Source organism: Scedosporium apiospermum (assembly GCF_000732125.1).
Source record: "Scedosporium apiospermum strain IHEM 14462 chromosome Unknown SEQ_SAPIO_0121, whole genome shotgun sequence".
Taxonomy (NCBI): domain Eukaryota; kingdom Fungi; phylum Ascomycota; class Sordariomycetes; order Microascales; family Microascaceae; genus Scedosporium; species Scedosporium apiospermum.
Genome location: NW_015971822.1, coordinates 2,246,162 through 2,267,433, shown reverse-complemented (window position 1 = coordinate 2,267,433; position 21,272 = coordinate 2,246,162). Strand labels below are relative to the sequence as shown.

Below are 21,272 nucleotides of genomic sequence, written 5' to 3'. Positions count from 1 at the left end.
AAAATTAATTATTGAACACAGGTATTGTGAAGCTTAAAGACGGAATGAGGTCAACTCTGATTGCCAGGCTAACGACTGTACCTTCCGCTACAAGCATATCCAATAAAGCCATATAATCGCAGATCGAGCACGCCTGACGAATTCTTAAAGAAGCTAACTGAGAAACCTGCTGAGCGACACCTCTTCCGGCTTCCACTGTCAATAGCCTCAGAAATACGCGGGGGGGGCCAAGGAAAAAGCAGCCCAAGATGGGGGTGTGTCAGATCTCGAAGACCTCAGACTGATGTGGCGAAAAAGAAATGGATCATCCAAGGGAGAGCCCGCACCATGTCTCGGTCTGCTGGACCATCCTGTCGACCGACCATGACTACATTTTCTTTCTGCGCTCTCGATCCTTCCGCTTGACTCTATGAGATGATAATCATGGAAAGGCTCTCTGGCCATTTGTGCGCACAAGTTGGCAGTGGGCAGACGGAGAAGCCCATGCCAGGTTGGGGATCGGCCGGAGCACCCCGCCAAACGGCGCATATCCCGCTGACAGTCGTCACTCTTCTTGGAGGGTTGGTCCTTCATGGCAGTGGATGACGTGCACACACACACCTTCTGACAATCAATGCGGCCTGCGGGAGAAGCCTTCGCGGGGCCTTCCCGATGTGGGAGGTGAGGCAAAAGAATAGCTGCAAGTAGAACTGCGCAAGTGACTTTCGCACTTTGGGGGCAGTGAAGAAATATCGAGGGTGCATCTAAACGACAAAGTACTCCGTAATGCCATGCTGCGCCGCGAAAGCGTCAGTCTTGTGGCCTTCAAGTTTGCCTCCTTCTTCCTACGGAGGGCCCGCCCAATTTACAGAACGTAAAATTGTAAAATTAAGTTTATAAAAGAGAAAGATATTAATTGATCCTTGGGCAGCTGTCGTCCAAAGTTTCAAAGTTTCAAAAGCTCCGATTTCGTTTCAGTGGAGATGTGAGGAGGAGTGGGTAAGGAGTCAGAGCGTTCCGGGCTTTTCTTCGAAATTGTTTCGAGCGGCGCCTCGTTGATCCCGAAACGGGAGGTGTCGAGATGAACTTAACCGGTTGGGTCTAGACTGCGATCGAGGCATCAAAGTTCGAATTGTTCGGAAGGGAGGTTTTTTAAGTGGGAACTTCAGGCGCTGAATTGTTCTCCTCCTACATTTGGGTCTGATGAGATTAATCATAGCGCCATTACAGAATGTAAACTTGCAAGGATTGATTGCTCTTTGCTTGCGGAGGGGACCGATGACGCTAAAGCGAGATGATCTCTGAACAGCAGATTCGGTGAGCTCCAAAGGCCATCCTAAAAATGACGAATTATTCTCCAGCGATTACTCATCGTCCATCCTTGCTGCAGACAGGCGATGGAGCTTGATCTTGTCAATCCACCATCTCCAACAACGAAGCCGCCACAAATCCGCCGTTTTTCCATCGGAACACTTCTTCTCCTGAACTCCTTCGTATTTTGTTCCACTTCGCAAGTAGAATCTCGTTCTTATTCACAAGGGATACTTTAGGAAGCAGAGATTCCCGCGCCACTCGGGACCCCCCTCCCCCCACCTCAGGGCTGGCAAGCTTTCTCCTCTTCCATGGCTTGGCGTTGTGGACTGAGGCGTCAAAAGTGATTCGCAGCCTGGCGCCTCCTGCCCAGACTGTCGGGTTTTGCAGGAAAGTAGTTTACTTCGGGCCCTGCTGTGGGAGGGCAGGAGCGAGCGCTAGTGTGCTTCGTACTGACCTTTGACAGGCCTCTCACACTAATCTACTTTGCTTGTGATTCCAGCAGCATCTGAGATTACCCGTCTGGGGTAAAGAGGGCAGATGCATCGTTTGCGGGAGATCTCTGGAGAGTTATTCTCATTTCTCATAAACTTGAAGTTAATCTGTGCTTTCCTCTGATGAGTCCTATCGCGGGCGTCCTCAAAAGGCATTGAGCACCAAAGCTTCTGCGGAGTAAACAAAGTAAACTAGACTAAACTCCGCGAGGCCATGAGCCCATGTACCAAGACGCCTAATTAGTGTGGGGGCGATACATCACACCACTCATCGAGCTCAGTTTGCTGGTGGCGTTCAACCTCGGCTCAACGAAGTAATCTCCACGTCCAAAGTGTGTAGATTACTTCGCAGGGTACGAAGGACGCCAGGGGTGTGAATCCAGCCTTGTACTGGTACCTGTCCACAACCCTAAATACCCCAACTTCTAAGGGTCTGGTCACCCTCAACCTCGTCAAAATGGCGGGGTCGTCTCGGGTTGCTTCCAATGAAGCTGTCAGCTCCAGCCACAGCTGAGCTGACTGCGAAGATGACCCCGTAAATGCGGTGAGAAGAACGGGGATTTTGAAAGAAATATTTGGAATCGAGTATGAAAAAATAGGGTGTTGTTCGTGTCCTTGCATTTGCTCGTATTATGGTGAGGCCTGTACGAAGTGAAGCTTGAGCCTTGAATGTTGGACCAGTTTGGTGGTAGGACACGGAAGGTCGGTCGGTCAAAACAGCAGCTTCCCCGCTCTGTGAGGGAACCCTGGCATCTTCCCCACGCTCCATCCTGCTGCATGCCTATTCGGGCAGTTTGCTGGCAACACAACATGTGAAATCCCATCATAGGATAAGAGTCGTCACCTCTTTCGTGTTCTGCCTTGTTTATTTTGGATGACGCCTTGCTTATTGCGCGGCATGACATGGGAGACCAGAATAAGCCAGGTAAGCGAGAGGTAGGAAATGCCAAGAACATTACGCCCCGCCTGACATCGAAGATGAAGCTGTGGGTGATGGGTGTAATATGGTGGGCATATATCTGACCACTCCTGTGCAGCAGATGATCGGTGTCCGCAAAGACATGTGCGTGGGCCACGGCCTGGAAGCGCGGACGGGATGTGATGCAAAACGTCCTCGCATCCGCCGGAATCCTTTCGGCTTTCGGATGTTGCAAGAAGCACTCGTTCCGTCGTGTATGCCTCCGTCTTCGAGGATAGAGGGAGTACACTACTCGTGCTATTTAGATATTTATCAGGCTGCTGGTAAACTAGACCAGAAGATAGATGGTTGGCGCTGTCAATTGACCACCCTCCCCACCTAAATGCGCTGCGTGGGGGTGCCCTAACTCTGAAGCGAGATAATCTAGTAGAGTTGAGGCCTCGGGGTTAGGCGATGTCGCAAACCAGCACGTAGCAGCTCTTGGCACAAGAGTTACCGCTGGTGTCTTTTGAGCGGTTATTCATTGCGTGTAGCTTCCCAGCTGCCCTTCGCAAGCAACTGTGAATTGATACATAATGGATGGATACCTACCTAGATGCCGGAGGAGAGACACCTGGACCGTCTATAAAGGACACATTGAATGCTGAGGGATCAAACATCAAATCTAAACCATTTTGATTCTATCAGACGAGCATTACGGTCTGGTAACTATCCAAAGAGACCCAACCCCAAGGAGATTCCACAGAATCACATAGACGCCTTCCTTTTTTGATGAGAAGAAAAATTAATAGGTGCCCCCAGTTAGCCTCGCTTCACTTCGTCTTTGTAGACTCGATCTTATCGCCGGGCTTCCTGGCACTCAGTCCCTGATACCCCCATTTCCCACCACCAGCGAATCCGCAGACTCCAGCGATGGTGTTAATAAAGTGCTTCTCGAGACGGAATAATCTGACAAAGTAGTATGGAATGATAGCCATAATATAGAACAGCCTTAACATGGGCCGAATGTTTTCCGTGTAGTCCTTCCGCTCGACGTTTCCAAAACCGGCATTTTCGAGGAGGCTCTTATAAAGTCCCCTCGTCGACGCCTGGTTCGTAGGCATCGCGGCGATGGTATTGATTGTGGCCATATCCTGCGCCAGGGATCCATTCTCATCTATGTCGGGGAGGCGATCATATTCAAACATGACGAGATGACCCCCCGGTTTGAGAATACGATAAAAGTTGGCGAGCACAGCGGCGGGATCCGTAGAGTGAACAAAGGTTTCCATGGTATACACGCCATCATACGACGCATCGGGTATAGTTTCGAGGTGGTGATAGTCCATGCGTTTTACCTCGACCTGGCCGGTCGGTAGACCGGACCGTTGTACGTTTCGTTTCGCTTTCTCGACGTGGTGCTCGACGACATCGATGCCCGTCACCTGGAGGCCCTTCTTGGCCATGAATAGCGCTACGTGGCCGACGCCGCACCCCGCATCCAACACCCGGGCACCCTTTGGTAGGTCGAGACGCGAGAACATTTCCTCTTCCATGCGCCGTAGCGATCTGCTGACGGGGAAGGGCCAATATGTGTCTTTTTCATAGTATCCAAAATGGCGGGTACCGCCTAGCACTAAACGGTAACCGATGCGCGATTCGAGGGAGTAATAGTATGATTGGAGGTCAGGGTTGTCGTTGATGATGGGGGCTTCATCGCTTGCTTCGTTCTTGCGGGCCATGATGTGGAGGGTTCGGAGGGGACGGGAAAGAGGGAAGTCTAAATTTAGCACGAAATTAGGTTGTTAACTTCTATTAAAACGCCGAGTCGAACGAGTCGAGAAGCATTGATGATATCAGAGGTCGGCAGCCGGAGCCACCGTAGTTGCAAAAAGAGCTGAGACAAGACGCGGGACGAACCGCATGCGAATCCTGTCGCGACGATTACGCGGGGGCGGGCGCCTACAGTAGACTTACATGGGTAGCTTGGTGGACAAGGATTTGATCAATGATAGGTGCAGCTAGCAGCGGCAACGCTATGCAACGGGATTAAGCAAAGGCTAAGAGCCTAGCTCAACTGACTTAGGCGAATGGTGGACGATACAGGCGGAGACGGTAAATCCTCCAATGTCACAATCAATTCTCCTCTCGAAGTCCGTAATGGCGTAGCATCCGGCAGCACCCCGATATCACCTGGCCTGGCCCTTGCTGATCCCATTCCACATGAGCAATCCAGTGATCTCAGCCAAGATCTACCCCCACCAACACTGCACAGTTGCACCCACACACCTACCCCCATCGTCTTGAATGGGAGGGTCGATAAATTGCCTGCCTGCCTGCGGTCATATTCTGGACACGGCAGGCGAAAATTGGCTGCAAAGGCTTCATTCAATTTATGTGGAGAGTCCGCCAAAAATAGGGTGTGCGGAAGGCAAAAACGAGCTTGAGCTCTCTATTACAATGTACGGAGGTCGCTACAAAAAGTTTTGTCCTCAAATCCCCTCCCCTACAAATACATATTTCTTTTTATTTCTATATATGAATCCCAAGTAATTGATTAATGTACTTTTAACTTCCATTTCAACTGTAGAAATCAAAACAAACACACCTCTGACCTTTTTTTTTCCCGTTCCCTCCCTAAAAACAACATCAACTGTTTTCACCTTTTCAAAGATGCCACGCGGCTCAAATATAGATCTAGCTACGCGAGCTGTTATTGTATCCTTAAAAACCCCCTTTGGAGGCAAAACTACTGCCCAAATCGCATGCCGACTAGGAATTCCAGAGCGGACGATAAACCGCATCTACGCGCGAGCCATTGAACGCGGGTTTGATCCAAACCAAGAACCTTTAGTTCTCAAAGACGAATATCTTACTGATGCCCCGCGTTCTGGCCGCCCAAAGAAAAGAACAGATGAAGTTATCAATCAACTTGTTCAAAAAGTACGATCTTCTACGGATAGTCGCGCTCTTTCTTGTGCTGACCTCTCTGGCTTCCTTAGGGAAACATTTAAAGCACGGGGCAGATATTGTTTATTATAATTCTATTTAATTAATGAGGTTATTTTATTATCATGTCATGTGGGTCAGGACAAGACTTTCTGTGGCGACCTTCGGGGAGAGAGATCAATTTAGGGAGCTGGATTCTGGGCACGGAGTTTCTGGAGTCGCATAGTTTGTGGGTACTTTGTTTCTAATTTACTCTATTACTATTGAGGCTGCTTCGGGTCTTCATGATGTCTGATCGCCAGGGCTGCTCATATGGCCTATCCATGTTGTCATACTGAATTCTGGTTGCAGATATCGTCACTTCAATAAAACGAACATACAAGTTTGCGTGAGGCCTGGACAGCCTTCAGTTCGGGTTACATATGTCGGACTGCTTGGACAGATAAACAAGCTTGGCTTTCGTGGAGTTGGAAACTCTTCGTTCCTCCATCTTATGGGCCTAGAGTGAAGAGATTCGTAGATTATAAGCTCCACTCTATCCATCACCTCCCCTTCAACCTCTCCAAATCACCCCGAACCTCCTCAACCTCCCCCCTCATCCCCCCATAAACCCTCGCCATCTCCCTCAAAACCCTCTCCTTCCCCTCCCCGCCCTCAACCCCAACCCCAAACTCCCGCAACTCCGCCTCCAAATCCCTCACTCTCTCCTCGACCCTAACGCGCGCGTCTCGCAAATGCGCCGCGTAGTTCACCAGGGCCCTACGCACCTCGGGCGGGTAGAAAACCGTGGCGCGTAAGAGGATAAGGTTGATCTGTGCAGAAAGGTGGGATGTTTGGGAGGCGAGGGAGAGGTGTGTTGCGCGGAGCTGGAGGGAGCGGGAGGGGGATGCGTGTTTGGATTCGAGGGCGTGGATGAGGGTTGTTAGGGTTTTGGTTTGGGTGTTGAGGAGGGGGAGGAGTAGGTTGGAGGTTAGGGTTTGGCGGTGGGTGAGGAGGGTGCCTGGGAGGTTGGTGGGGGGAGCGATCGTAGAGATGGATGATTTTCTGGATGTTGTTGTGGGCGGCTGCGGAGGTGGTGGTGTGAGTGCGAGGGAAGAGGACAGTGACGCTATGGTCTGCGGGAGAGTCGGTATCGTGCGGTGGAGGTACGACGGATTTGTCGAGGGGGAAACGACCCGGGCAATGGCGAGGGCCGAATCGTGCAGAGAGCGGGATATGAGCGGCCCGAGCAAGGGGAGGAGCTCGGATAGGTGTGAGAGTGGTGGGTGCGCGAAGAGCCGGGCCGTCGAGTCTGGCGTGGGAGGATCGCTGAGGAGAGGTGGGAGGAGGACGAGAAGATCAAGTAAGGGCTCTGGGAGGGGAGGGTCTCTTGAGGAAGTGCGTGTTGGTTCGGGGACGGAGGAGACGGCCGAGGCTAGGAGGTGGCGCTTTGCGGCTTTGAGGCGGTGGCCTTGGAGTTCCTGGGACAGTTAGTTCCTTTGCCCGAGAGCGAACAGCCGAATTGAGGGACATCCATGAGTAAATGGACGAAGAGAGTAGGGGAGATCATTCTTACGTCATGGACAGCTTCTCTGGACTTGGCAGAAGGGTCTGCTCTCGTGGTCCCATCTGGATTCAGTATCGACTTGGTAAGTGTCGCGTAAAGGGTCGCGAAGTCGGGGTTATTCTCGAGAACAGATGGTTCGACGGGCGGGAACATGGTGAATATAGAACACACGCATATCCCCAAGAATTTTTCCCTCTAAAAAAAAAACCTGCTTCTCACAATGCATCAGTTGATGGCTTTTCAGGAAGCTCGCTCCGGGAGTTGAGATCCTTGAATTGGGATATGCTCGAGAGCTTAGGCCGGTCTGGTGATGGTGGGGGAACACAGAGCTTGGGCGGGACCCACCCTTGCAGGAAGCCAGGAACCAGACACGCTATCAGGTGACCCCCTTACATAATCACCATCTCGAGAATTTCCATCCAGAAAAACTTCAAGCTTCACCATCGCCAAACCACATCACCAGCTCCAAGACGGCCAATCGAGGTTCCGCACCGCCAATTCCCCCCCGCGGCCTCCCCATCAAACGAACGACCCGCCCCAGTCAAACACCGAACGAGAAAAGGGCTAAGCCGACTTCAAAATGGCGCAACAAACCCCCCTCCGCGCCGCCCTCACCCGCCTCACCATCTCCTCATCGACACCCTCAACCCGCACCTTCTCCACAACCGCCCCAACCCTCACAAAGACCATCCAAGCCCACAAGATCCCCTCCCCCCTAACCCCCCTCTACCCGCCCGGCCCCCGAACCCTTTACAAACAATCCAACAACGGCCTCTACGGCTTCTCCCGCATCCGCTTCGGCAACAACGTTTCCGGCCGCAACGACACCCGCACCCCACGAACGTGGAAACCCAACGTCCACCGCAAAAAGCTCTGGAGTGAGTCCCTCTCCGCCTGGGTCAAGACGCGCCTTACGACCCGCGTCATGCGAACCATCAAGAAAGAAGGCGGGTTGGACGAGTATTTGACGGGGCATGGGAAGCGGAGGATTGAGGAGTTGGGCCCCGCGGGGTGGAGGTTGCGATGGCTTGTTATGCAGACGCCGCGTATGAGGGAAAAGTTCGCGGCTGAGAGGGAGAAGTTGGGCGTGCAGGTCAAGGAAGCCGAGGATCGGGAGAAGGAGGCGCTGAAGAGGGAGGAGTTGGTTTGGATTGCTATGGATTATGCCACCCCGGGACCGCTGAGCAAGAAGACGAGGGATATCCTGGAGAGGAGGGAGAAGGAGATGTTGGAGGAGGAGTATGCTTTTGGCGAGGGGAACGTTGATGTGAGGGTTAAGTGGGTGGACGGCGAGGCGCCCGAGGGTTTCGAGGCTGAGGGCGAGACCGAGACCACACCGAAGACGGCTTGATTGCGGCGAAATTCGACATTTCTCGGATCGGAAACGACATCGACACCCACTTCGAAACGACTTGAATCGGAACCTCTTTGTGTGATTAGACTCGGTGGGATTTTCGGATACTGATAGAGGAGAGAGTCCATGTTTTCTTAGTTACCCCAACACCCTTTTGCCATTGTATCAATATGTACACCAAATACAGACAACACATCAACATCCAGTCCGAGACAGAAAAGGGTGATGAAATCCTTTCCATTACCTATCGACAAGTGACCAAACTATATATACCAAGTGAAGCATAATGCCCATTTCTAGGTCCACTTTTCCTCCCACCTAAAACCTCAAATCCCACCCAATCACGGGTCCAATCTTCGGCAACTCATCCGCCACACTCTGCACATCCTTATCACCCCGTCCACTCACACAGATCACCAAATCTTCTCCCTTCTTCATCGTCTTCGCCAGCTCGATACCACCATAGATACCGTGCGCCGACTCCAACGCGGGGATGATACCCTCGAGCTGGCTAATGAGCCTGAAGCCCTCGAAAGCCTGCGCGTCCATCACGGCGCGGAACTCGGCCCTTCCGCTGTCCTTCCACGAGGACAGTTCGGGTCCGACACCGGGGTAATCGAGACCGGCGGACACCGAGTGGGTATCCCCGATTTGGCCGTGGGTGTCCTGGAGGACGTAGGTACGCACGCCGTGCAGCACGCCATGGCTACCGGCGGTAAGGGTCGCGCTGTGGCGGGGCGTGTCGATGCCGTCGCCTCCGGCCTCGAAACCGACGAGCCTCACGCTAGGATCCTTCGAGAAGGGGTAGAACATGCCGACGGCGTTGCTGCCACCACCGACGCAGGCCACGACGGCATCGGGAAGTTTGCCGCGCTTCTCGCGCAGTTGTTCCTTCGTCTCCTCACCAATGACGGACTGGAAGGTTCGTACAATGGTGGGGAAGGGATGGGGGCCGATGGCGGAGCCAATGAGATAGTGGGTGGTCTCGAGGTGGACGACCCAGTGGCGCAGGGCTTCGTTGACGGCATCACGGAGGGTTCGGGTGCCGGCCTCTACGGGGATGACCTCGGCACCAAGGAGACGCATGCGGAAAACGTTGAGTGCCTGACGACGGACGTCCTCCTAAATAATTGATGGGTTAGCATTATTCTTGAAGCGTTCGTGGGTGCTCTTTAAGTGGAAGAAAAAAAAAAAAAAAAAAAAAAAAAAAAAAAAGAAGGAAACACACATTCTAAAAGAAATGGTATAATGGTTTTCTTTAGTCCCGGGATTTCCGTGCTGTGGACGGGATTCTGGTTCCATTGATTCAACGAGGCGTAGATGACGCTCTCCTGCACGAAGTACGCAGGTGAGGGCCAGGCCAAGCCGATGACAAACAATGCCCGTCTAACTGTGTAACCCGGGTTCATTTTCTTCCTCGGCCGCCAGGTTCTTGCTCCCCGCTGATTTTACTTCATGATTTAACTCGACGTATTTCATGGACTTTTGGCTGTTGAGGCTATTCGTGGGGATAAACCCGCCTCTGACTAGCCTAGCTACTTAGTCTAATTACCTGTAGGCCACGGAGGGCGACGGCTCAGTGTTGCACGGTGGATGGCCTGGCCTGACTGTCCAGTTTGTCGTCTGGACTTGCTCCTCCAACCAGGATTGTATTACTTCGCTCGAAGAATTGTCAAAGACATACTGACCGTGGTATGTTGTCGCCGTACAGCCACCAGGGTCTTAGCACTTGGGCCGCCGATCAATGGCGACGTCGCCCAAAGAAGAAAGCGAATTACGAAGCAAATGATACCAGCATCTCGCGAGGCCGTGATAATGATCCTCCACAAGCACTTTTACTCGTGTGGCAGGGTCCAGCAACGCTCGAACCCCGGATTAGCGGCAAGCTAAGGAGGAATACTGAAGTGCCTTAACCAAATGGAGAGAAGTGAAAGTGGCGGCCAAGCTGGCTAATTATACGAAGTAAGGGAGAGAAAATAACGAATGCCAACCAATAGCATCGACATCTCCATGATGCTCAGCTTCTGAACTTGGAGATGGTTAGCGCAAAATGAAATCATTGATGAAGCGTCCCTGCCCACCCAAAGTGAGATAGCTTCTACACTACACTACACTACTCTACCGACTTGTACACTGTTATGATAAAGTTACTCCGCTAGGCTCTGTGCTGAGCTCTATCCGAATTGGGCATCCACGTGGAATGAAAGTTGGGGAAGAGTTTGACAAATATAGATCGTGCGTTCGGATTGGGTTGCATTACGAAGTACGCTACCGAGGTCGATGCGGATATGCTCTGGTTCAGCTGTGATTGAACAGGAAGCTCAACATTAGTGGGCACTTTGTTGATTTCATATCTTGCTCTCGATGGGCAATGGGGTCGTCGTTTACAAGAGTTGAGGTAATATATTCAGGGACGACAAACATGAGCTCCACTAGCCGGCGTAAAACCAATGCACCTGCTACTTGTAGGAGGGTCCTCTCATGCCTAGCCGTAAGACCAGGGCTCGTCAGGGTCTTCTGTAGTTTGTTGTGAGCCAGCCACGTCCGGTAATGATTCCGGCTGGATGATGGAGGACAAAGAAATACCGAGGTCTCGTGCAGGGCAAGGCTCGTTATCTCTTCGTCGTCGATTGGGTGTTGGATGGCAAAACAGTCCAGAAGATCAGCGACCAAGCAGTGATGTATGTATGATTGGGACTTCTCTTCTACATTGTAACAAACACTACAAAGTCGGCTTGAGGGCTTGTCCTACCATCCCCTCATGTACTTTTTGCAAAGGCCTTGTGCAATTCTCAATGCGCCCCGAAGGGAGGACTGAACCGACGCTCCTTCGTAATGAGATGTATATTACACATTCTGGAGTGAGTACGCTAAATCCAGGGAGGGAAAGGGTTTCCAAAAAGAAAAGGCCCAGCCCCAAGAAAATGAGAGAGGCTTTTTCGGCGCAACTCCCGACCGTAACAGGGGGCTATCCAGCTAGCCGCGAAGATCAGCTTCAAGCCACCGGAAACGCACCGGCCGGCGATGCCCCCAATCAAGAGACGACATGGATATCGGAGAGGGGGCCAAAATGAGAAGTGAACGAATTTAACAAATTCCAGGGGTAGATGTTTGGAATGAAACTGGATCCGTGAAGATGGAAGTTCGGATGAGACAAAGCTGCAATTAGGCAAAAAAAGATTGAAAAATGTTTGCAGAGATATGCGAGTATTTCCGAAGCCGGCCTTGAAGTTGCTGGGACCCGATCGGCATATCACAAGCCCGGGCGAATCCTCCAGCCTGGTCGATCCCTACTTCGTGGGTTTAAACGGAAAGAAAAGATGGGCGGAGCACGGTGCAAGATCAGGGTGTTGTTGGGAACCGTGGACAGGCTGATCGCAAGGGTCTCGGACCATACTTCGTACGAAGTTGGCGATCGGCTGCCAGGCTCCCTGGGCACGATCGACACTAGTAATGGGGATGCTCGGGTCTCACCTCTCACCCTTGCAAGATGCTTGATGTTGAGAGATGATATTATCTTCCGCTTCACTTCGAACAGGTTTCGAGGATGGCGGGATAATGCCGCGGCAAACGGGGAACCTGGATAGGCCTGACCATGGGGATATCCAACCTCCGCCATCGTCCGGCCATTAAACGTTGCCAGACAATGAGCCAGGGGTAATTTTCATGGGTATGCCGATATTCTCTCTCCATACTGCCCGGGTTACGCATCAAAAAGTTTACGAACGACGAGGAACGGAAAGGCACAGGTGTTTGTTTGTTCGGGCATTTTCCCCGAATCTGCCTTCTAGAATCTCAGATTTGGTGGGACCTTCCTAAAATGTCGTTTCGCCTAGTCCTGTCAAGGCACGAATTACGAAAGTCTGAAGAGAAAAGCAAGGCCACATGGGCACCACAAGTAGTAATGGAGATGTTGTGTGACCATTTGGTCTACGCTAGGAATCAGAGGAAGCAAAAATGAGAAACATCAATCACTGAAAAAGCAAGCAACGGCGCCTCCAAAGGGCGTCTGTCGCCCTGTACGAAGTATGCCAGGTCTGTCTCTCTTCAGCCGCAGCAAAATATTGAGGGATGAGTTGCCAACCTCTGCGCGAAGTACCTTCGGACTGTCGATAACCGGCGGTGACGGTGACGGTGATAGTGGAGTGGCGTCTGTGGCTAGCTTCTCTTTTTTAAAATGAATCTCCACGAGTCCATGACAAGTTGCCTGATGATTCGGAGCCGGCACCGCTCCCACAATTCCAATTCAGGAGGACAGAACTGGGTTAATCCACTCTTACCTTGTTGGGAATAGTGTTCCTTCATACCTGTGTACGGAGTAGTGCCATGTACTTTTGAATGTAGTTTAAACTTACGAGAAGAGTTTAACCTCGTGCATGGCTGGGGTGCGTCTGTGTGGAGAGACTCTTCTCTGGGCATCACCATTTTCACCACTTCCTTCGTTCACGACACCACCTGCAAGTCGTCAATTAATCTAGTTCTGGATGAAGTACTTCGTATGGATGTATGTACTTTATCTTGAACACGGACTGCGCTCAGACTGAAAGGGGAGCTCGGACTCTGTCGTCTGATATCATCTGTTGGTACCTCCACAACTTCACGGGCAGACCGACGCGAGGAGGAGAGAATCATCTTCCATGAGTAAATCTTTTCTCGGGGTACATGGACAGACCGCTTCGGCTGAGAAGATGAATTTTTGATGCTCGCACTTAATTAGTGTCTAGCGTTGAGATGGTTCCTGGTGACACAGGACCTCCTGCAGGAAGGCTTGCCGCATTTTTTTTTCTCCCGTAGACGATATTGATCCTCACCTCCTTCGTAGCTTATAGAGGTGTTTGCTTCTCCTTGTCGTTTCTCTTGTCCCTCGTTCCTCATTGCCGTACTGGACTTCCCACTCGTACGAAGTATTGGTTTACTAAGTAATAATTACTTCGTAAAAGCCTGCCAATCTTCTGGCCAGCCACATCGTCAATATCGGGTGGTCCCCTAATGCCCTAATTGTACCCAAATCGGACATATATAATAGACTTGGTGGGTGACATCGATCAATGTCAATGGTTATTCCAGAAGGACGTGACCTCCACACATCCCACACTACTTCGTAGTCCATCTGTGATCAGACAACCCCAAGCCTCGCCGACCAAATTAGTCAGTATTACCTACTTCGTACTTGTGAAAGTGTATGTACCGACCTCAAGACTCGTAAAGCCAGAGTCCGAGGTATTTGAATTTACAAAATGCTAGGAGTCCGAAGAGAGCAACGTGCAGTAAATTCTACTTCGTGCTACTAAGTATGTACCAACCATGGTCCAGCTGCCGTTGAAACGAGGTTGTAATAAGTGACGGTGCTATACTCGATTGGAGATATTATGCAATGATTAAAACTGCTGTCGAAACACGCAGGGTGAAACAGATGCCACCAAGAACCCAGGTTCGAAGGATTTCTTGGAAAGATATGCTCCACAGATTTTTTCCCTCCGTCTTTCAGGTGCCTTTTCCCGCGTCCTCCCACATGCTTCTGTGGGTCTTCTTCTTCCCCTGCTGCCGCTCTGCCAGTCGGGACAGAGAACAGGAAGAAGAAGCGGGGCAGTCTCTCTGTCTCTGTTGCTCTGTCTGGCGAGTGACGACTCCTTCCAGATCCAGGTTGACATCTCACCCTTGCAGCCTCCTCCCTTTAATGCGCAAGAAGCATGGATTTGTCTCGTTCCAGAGCCCTTTTCAACGAGACCTACCCCTCTTCCCTAGCCTCGGCAGGCTCGGTTTGAACAATGGTCCTTGTCGTACAAGGCACTACGCACGAAGTGCTAGATAGAGCTTGGGAAAGGGGCGTTGCTGATGGTGTCTGTTGCTCATCAAATATGAATCGCAATGTAGACGAAGTGGGACAAACTGCATTTTTGACCTAGATCCTACATGTCCTGACATGGCCTGGCTTGCTTTACATCGCTCCACTGGTTACCAGAGCACGGGGACTTGCTGAATGGGCAAGTCGGTCGAGAGTGGGGGTGTGGGCGAGCTTCACGGACGCGCTGCAAAGGGCATGCCATACAAAGTATGAGAATGGATCCATCAATAGAACACCTCATGTTCCTTCGCCAGGCGTTCGATACGAGACTCACTCTGCGAAGTACTCATCAATGGCCCAGAATACTGGTTCGCGGAAAGTACGGAACGCCAGCTCACAAGATAGAATTCACTTGCTTCTCATCGAATTGCGGCGATGATGGGGTCCAAGTCATGACAATAATAAGATAGGTGGGGCGATACCTGACTACAACGGCCTTGAATAACCTGAAAGGGGTTTCTTCGTGGTCTCTGGAACTGCTCGGATGAAAACTCTCAACGGCGCGGGTGGGTGCCTTCGTCTCCTTAATACAGTGAGGTAGACTGCCCGGTTGGGAATCGCTGTGGTGATTAACTCTTTAATCCAAAATCCTCAGACCCAATATGACAGTCCGTCAACGGTCGTCCTTCGCAAACGGGCTGCTCTCATCGCGAAGGCCGCGAAACTTCGTTCCTTTATGCCGTTAGGGTGTTGGAACTTTCCCGTGCTGTCGGAAGCGCCAAACTGAGCGAAAGCCGATTTTTTTTTTTACTCTCGATTCGATCTGTTTTCGATCAAACAAATCCATCTCCTGCCGACCACCCTCCGCAGACACACCTGAGCATCTCAGGTGTCTTGCTTTACTGACACAAGTACTTCGTACTTCGTACGTGTTCAGCGACCTTTCCTCTTGCCAGGCTATTTTGTCCTTCCTTGTGGATGCATCAATTCCCTTCCAACTCTGCAGGTACCAGGTGTTGCTGGAAGGGAGATAACTGGACCTGAGACTTTGGCCCGAACAGGGGCAGGATGTTAGATGAAGTACCGAGGTACTTCGTACTAATGGTGTTCTATGTACGGAGGAGGACAGTTGAGGGAGGTTGACCACACACACCATTGCCATTGTCCAAATCGCCCCCTGTATTCTTTGCAGCAATATTGGAAGTTGTGGAAGCAGGTGCAACGGTGCGAATGCTACTCTGCTCGGGTTCGTGTGGTATCCTTGTATGGTGTACCATTGGGAAGGAGTGCTGTGCCTCGTCCTAAAATGTACTACAACTGTTCCTGTGAATGTTGAAACCGGTACCGAAACGGAGGCTTTTAGGCCAAATACTGAAAGAAGGATCCTAATGAGTACTTTATTATCCCCCTGTTAGTACCTTTTGTCTACGAATACGATGGCCTTCGATCTCGACTTCTCGGTTGGTTTCTCACCCCTTTCCCAGGTACTGGTGTACTTCGAAGTGTACGAAGGCATGTATGTCCTTCGTACATTCGATCTCCCGCCGCCAATTAACACCCACCAACCTCCAAACGATCCAAACCATCATTACGACAGGGTACTTCCAAGTCAAAGTCGTACTTCGTACCCACTTGATCCCTTTGTCCTAGTCCAAGTTCATCTGCTGAGCATTCTTGCCTTGCACTACCACTTCGCGTTGTATTATCTGGTCAAGCACCGGCACCTCCAGTCGGTCATCTCCTTTCTTGAATCTTCCTCTCTCCCTATCTGCTTTTTGCTCAACTCGCCGTACTTGTTTCGTCCCTGCTTGCTTTTCCTCTGCGAAGCTGGCAGCGAGATCAGTGTTCCAACCCTCGCGAGGTATGTGCATGTGCCTGCTTGATGCATCATTGTTCCTACGTGAGTACTTTCCACTGGAGGCGAAGACGTGATAGTCTCACACAGCATTGGGACGAAAATAACTCCCGTGGTCGCTCACATCCCGCCTCGACGACCGCGTTTGGATATTTCCGCTCTGAAACCCCAATATAGTTTCTTGCCAACCCCTGATATCCCGCCCTCGCTGCCGTCCCAGTTTCCCTTTCATGATTTGCATACTGAGCTGCGCGCTGGTCAACTAATTGGATCTGCGCCTGCGTCGACCTGCAACCAGCCTATATTACGACGACCTCAATTGATGCCTTTTCCGAAGGAGGTAGTACCGACTTCGTGAGATGTGCCCCTCGGTTCGTCCGGCGCATGAATCTGTTTGCACGACCAAGTGGATCGCACAAAAGGCAACGCCTGCCGTGCACTTCTGGAGTTCTAGTTTCAGTCTCTTGATACCTTCTAAATACTGATTAATTTGCCTGGCAGTCTTATCGTGTTGCTTCTTAGTGCCGGGCTTTTTCTTGCCTCCGATGAGCCCTTAACCGGTGGCGTCTCTTGCCAACTTTCGTCGAGGTTGCGATTCAGAAATAGACTTGAGCCTCCAAACTTATCCGGCGATCGACTCGGACTTGGGCGACCATAACGATACCTTGACCTTGAGCGACGCGAACCGACATCCTCGCGTGTGAATCCGTTAATTCTACCCAGGACCCCTCCAGTGGGGGCCTATATAATCCTCCCTTCCGTCGCAAATCGCGATGAGCTCGGTACACGACTCAACGATGTCGCGACCAACGTCAGGCGTGACCACGCCTCCGCGCTCCACGAGGTCCAGAACTCACAGCATATCCAGTGACAGGCCGTCTCTGTTTGCTTCCGGCCTAATGTCTCCACCTCTTTCCGTCTCGCCCGAAGCGGCTTTCATCGCTGCCTCGGCAGCCTCACAGATTGTCACTAATGATCATGATGCGCACGCCGAGAAGTGGTACGATGACCATGGAATGGAAATGCCCAGAGAGACAGCGCTGGTCACCCTCACAGCGTTGCAGCTTGTTAACAATTTCCTGGATCAACTACTGTTCAACATTCTTTCTGTTTCCCGCTCTACGGCTCTAAACTCCCTTCGACCTGCGGTTACCGAAGTACTAAAGCCTAAACTCGCCAAGGACGCCATCAACCAGGCCGACGAGGAACTCCGTGAATATCTTGGAGGTGGCGACGAAGATGAGCTTCTCCTACCTCATGGTTCCGAAGCCTCCCGCGACTGGGATCTTGAGTTGGTTTGGAAGCGAACTCGACTGAGGTGCATGGTATACTCGTCTCTGGGAGACTTGGAAGAGGAGGATGAAGATTATTTCATGGAGCAAGAAGGACTCGAAATTGGCAGCGACGAACAGCCCGACGATGTTATTTCCCCAGCAGTAGCCATTTTCCTGACATCTATTCTAGAATATATGGGAGAGCAGGCCCTGGTCGTTGCTGGCCAAGGCGCCTATCACCGACTCCAAGCCCGCCTCGAGAAGGAGCTCAAGGATGGAGCAAGAGACGTCAACGATATCGTAGACCGCGTCGTCGTCGACGATCTTGACATGGATCGAGTAGCGCTTGACAGGACTTTGGGTCGGCTCTGGCGTGGTTGGAAAAAGAGGATTCGGTCCCCCACTTTCGAGTCGCGGCCTTTTTCCAGGGGTTCGATGCGAAGCTCCCATTTCAGGCAAAGCAGCACCGTTCCCATTGAACAGCCAGTGCCAGAGATGGGTCCAGATGAGGCTGAGACCGATGAGACCGACAAGGAACCTCCTGAACAAGAGCTTGACCCAGAGATTCTCGCTCCCTCTATTCCACTTCCGATCACCGAACGCGATATCGATGAGATTGAAGTACCAGGGCTTGCGGTCTACAGTGATGATGAAGACGAAGACGAGGCCGGATACGACGATGAAGTCATGACGAAGAGACCAGTTAGCATGGTTTCGATGCCATATCGTATCCCAATCGGTCTCGCGATCTCGGAAAATTTCTACGTTGATGTGCCCGTCGCTGAGCCCCTCAAGAGGTCCACTTCCAACCCCAATCTCCCTTCTGTTGCCCTGTGGGCGAGACGCCGTCGGCTCGCCTTGGACCTTGATCTAGGAACTGTCGACAATACGGCGAACCTGGCTGAGGACGCTGACGAGCCTGAAACAGGACTCGAAACTGCGAGCCCCACAAGCCAGGCCAGCGACGTATACCAAGAAGAGACGAGAGAGTACTCCGCTACTGAGACAAGCTCCGTACCCGAGATCCAGGGCCGCAATGATGAAGCTGGCGATTTCGAGATTCTCACCTCGTCGAGAGTTTCTATTTCGCCTTCGCTCTCCGGGTCTGATGCGGCACATTCGAGAAGCTCTAGTCGCCAGGCCACCCGGCCAGCTAGCATGTCTTCACCCCGCTTGATCGAAGTCGTCGGGCCCAAGAGCCCGGTAACGAGGTCGCCCATCGAGGCGGAGGTAGCAGAACAATACCCACCAACTAACAACTACCCCAATCAGCAGGACCGGCCTCAGGCGGTGGAGACCATTTTCCGGTCCCCAATTGCTAGCCCTATGTCTACTGTCGGGCGGTCTAGCCGGGCCGGCCGTACTTTTTTCAACTCGTCAATTGACGAAGCGGAGGAATATCATGATGCCTTGTCGATCCCTGCCGAGTCTACGCTGAGGTCTGCCGGCCTTGCTCAAGCCGGGGAGACGACGGAGGCTAAGCACTCACCCGCCGTATTTGGATCGTCGAAACGGCATCCCAAGGTCCCATCTCCCACTCAAGAGCAGCCGCATTCCGGCACAAAGGTTACAATTATCGGTACATCCAATTCCGACGGTCGATTCATCCAAACCGCTTCTCCCGAAGTGCCCTATAAGGAACCGGTGCCTAACCGTAGCTATCCTCTCCAAAGCCACGACCGCAGCGTGCCGATCGCTAAGTCGCCCGCCGCACCTGCGAGCATTGGAATGGTATCGGTGGAACGACCCACCACAAGGCCGGATACCAGCGATCTGCCACAGCTCGCCACATCGAACATTGCACCACGGCAAATTCATACGTCAGGCTCTTCTGTCTCCTCTGGTACCAGCAGGCTAAAGCCGGTACGGACATCAGAGGAGAGCGGCAGTGCTCGACCCGAGGATGTTGCGCGTAACTTTGAACAACTTATCCATAGTGATGAGACGATCCAATACACCTTGACCCCTGAAGGCGTGCGCGATATTGATGTAAGTATAGATGTCCACTCGTCCCACCTAAAACCAAAACAATTGCTAACCTCTTGCAGTCCTCGTCTTTGCACAGCAGCCCTGTATTAGCATCCAAGTCTAGGAAGAGCGATGATGTTAAGCGCATTAACACTAACCGCTCTCGCTCGTCGAGCAACTCCGGATCAGCAAAGAGAGTCGGCGGCGTGTCGACCGAAGTCAGCCGCTCGAATGCCGCCTCGTCCTATCCTCCTAATGGAAGTGCACCTAAGCTCTCCGGGCCCGTTCCACGCGCACCCGCATTGGGACTGGTTTCATCTCGCGGTTCAAATGCACAAGCCCGCGAGGCCCGAATCCCTCGTGAATCCATGGCTGAATTCGCCGATTTCATTCGTTCCACCGGCCCGATCGGAGGTGATAACGGCCCGGTTCCGGTCCGACCTGCGGCCGGATCTGTTACCTCAGCGAAGAATAGTATCGACACCCGTCGGCCCTCAACGACGAGCACAAGAAACCGTCCGCGACTCCTGGCTCGGGATGCTACCGCAGATACGCGAGAAGATAATTCCGATCTTATTGACTTTATTCGCAGGGGCCCCAGCGGACCAGGCGACCACCGAATCCCGCGTGCAGTTGCTCCGTTCCGAACAACAATGGATTCTGATCAGATGTCTGGGGCGGTTGGTGGCAAGGCCGTCGATGCCACACTTCCTAACATTCGATATAGCCAAGCGTCTACAAGCGTCACGGATATGGCACCCTCGATGCATTCTTCTATCAACTCTCAGAGCGCTCTGCTGAAGAGCAAGCCCTCGTATCAGACCTCATCCTTCGACGAGGAGGATTCGATGCCGATTCCGAAGCGAAAGACCCGTAGAGTTCGCGATCCCTATGCTATTGACTTTAGTGATGAAGAGGATGATCAAGTTTTTGCCCAGCCGGCTAGACCGGCAAAGAGAGAGGAGAGCTTGGCCGAATTCCTCCTCAACTACGAACCTCCTCCAGAGCCGGTACAGAATATCCCACCACCGGTCCAGACCAAGCTGGCCAAGCCCAAGAAGAAATCGAGCACGAGCAACCTCATGGGTCGATTCACACGCAGTAGTAGCAGCCACAGTAACAACCATCATGCGGCCAACAACTCTAGCACACTTCCGCCGCTGCCGCGGACAAACAGTACCAGCAGCGGCAAGGGGTACATACCTATCCAGGTCAACATGCCAAGTGGATACGACAAGTATGGGCCCGTCGACTCGAGTGCAGCGAAGACTTCGTCTTCTCCAGGAACCGTTAGGGTGCCGCGGAAGAGGTTTGAGCCACGAGAGGCTGTCTCTACTCATTCCAGCTCGGCTACTTCAGATCTAGCTGCCTTCCTGCGAAGCTCTGGGCCGCCCTCCGCTAGTGGACCCCGATATGCCTCCGGCAGGTGAAGCGAGAGCGGAGACAACTTTTCTTCTATTTAATCTTTTGAACTCCCAGTCGCTCGACGGCATCTCATCATTTATACCCATGATTTTCACGATACTTTTCTTCGCACACGTACAACCGCACTAGCATACTTCTCGTCGCGTGTTGATGACGATCTAATTTTGGAACCGAGGGAGGCGTTTTTGCGGAGGAAGGGCAAATGCCTGTCTACCTTATAGACATGATAATGGGTGGATCGAAGTCTTGTTTTTCTTCCCTTCTATTGATTCTATTTCCTAGAGGTGTATGACTCGAATATCTTTGTATCTATTTCAAATCGTGTCTTTGAAATTTTTTTTTTCTTTTGCTTCGGGGTACTGTAAATAGCACTCACTATTTTTATGTTGTTCCTTTCGATACCACTTCAATCCGATCCGTCCCTGTTGTCGTTC

At 51.9% G+C, this 21,272-nt stretch overlaps 3 protein-coding genes and 2 pseudogenes across 3 annotated transcripts; 2 read left to right on the top strand and 3 right to left on the bottom strand.

Moving 5' to 3' along the window:
- Positions 1–3,515: 3,515 nt before the first annotated feature.
- On the bottom strand, positions 3,516–4,424 carry SAPIO_CDS8674 (annotated as a pseudogene; the record flags this gene model as incomplete).
- Positions 4,425–6,173: 1,749 nt separating this feature from the next.
- Positions 6,174–7,330, bottom strand: SAPIO_CDS8673 (uncharacterized protein; the record flags this gene model as incomplete). The annotated part of the gene is made up of 2 exons (XM_016790266.1): positions 6,174–7,091; positions 7,187–7,330. The coding sequence occupies 2 exons, from the start codon at positions 7,328–7,330 to the stop codon at positions 6,174–6,176; spliced, it is 1,062 nt and encodes a 353-aa protein (XP_016640529.1).
- Positions 7,331–7,757: 427 nt separating this feature from the next.
- On the top strand, positions 7,758–8,528 carry SAPIO_CDS8672 (annotated as a pseudogene; the record flags this gene model as incomplete).
- Positions 8,529–8,849: 321 nt separating this feature from the next.
- SAPIO_CDS8671 (Tryptophan synthase) lies at positions 8,850–9,940 on the bottom strand (the record flags this gene model as incomplete). The annotated part of the gene is made up of 2 exons (XM_016790265.1): positions 8,850–9,653; positions 9,818–9,940. 2 exons carry the CDS (start codon positions 9,938–9,940, stop codon positions 8,850–8,852), a joined length of 927 nt encoding a protein of 308 aa, XP_016640528.1.
- A 7,028-nt stretch (positions 9,941–16,968) lies between these two features.
- SAPIO_CDS8670 (Uncharacterized protein) lies at positions 16,969–20,843 on the top strand (the record flags this gene model as incomplete). The annotated part of the gene is made up of 2 exons (XM_016790264.1): positions 16,969–19,434; positions 19,494–20,843. 2 exons carry the CDS (start codon positions 16,969–16,971, stop codon positions 20,841–20,843), a joined length of 3,816 nt encoding a protein of 1,271 aa, XP_016640527.1.
- Between the last annotated feature and the right edge of the window lie 429 nt (positions 20,844–21,272).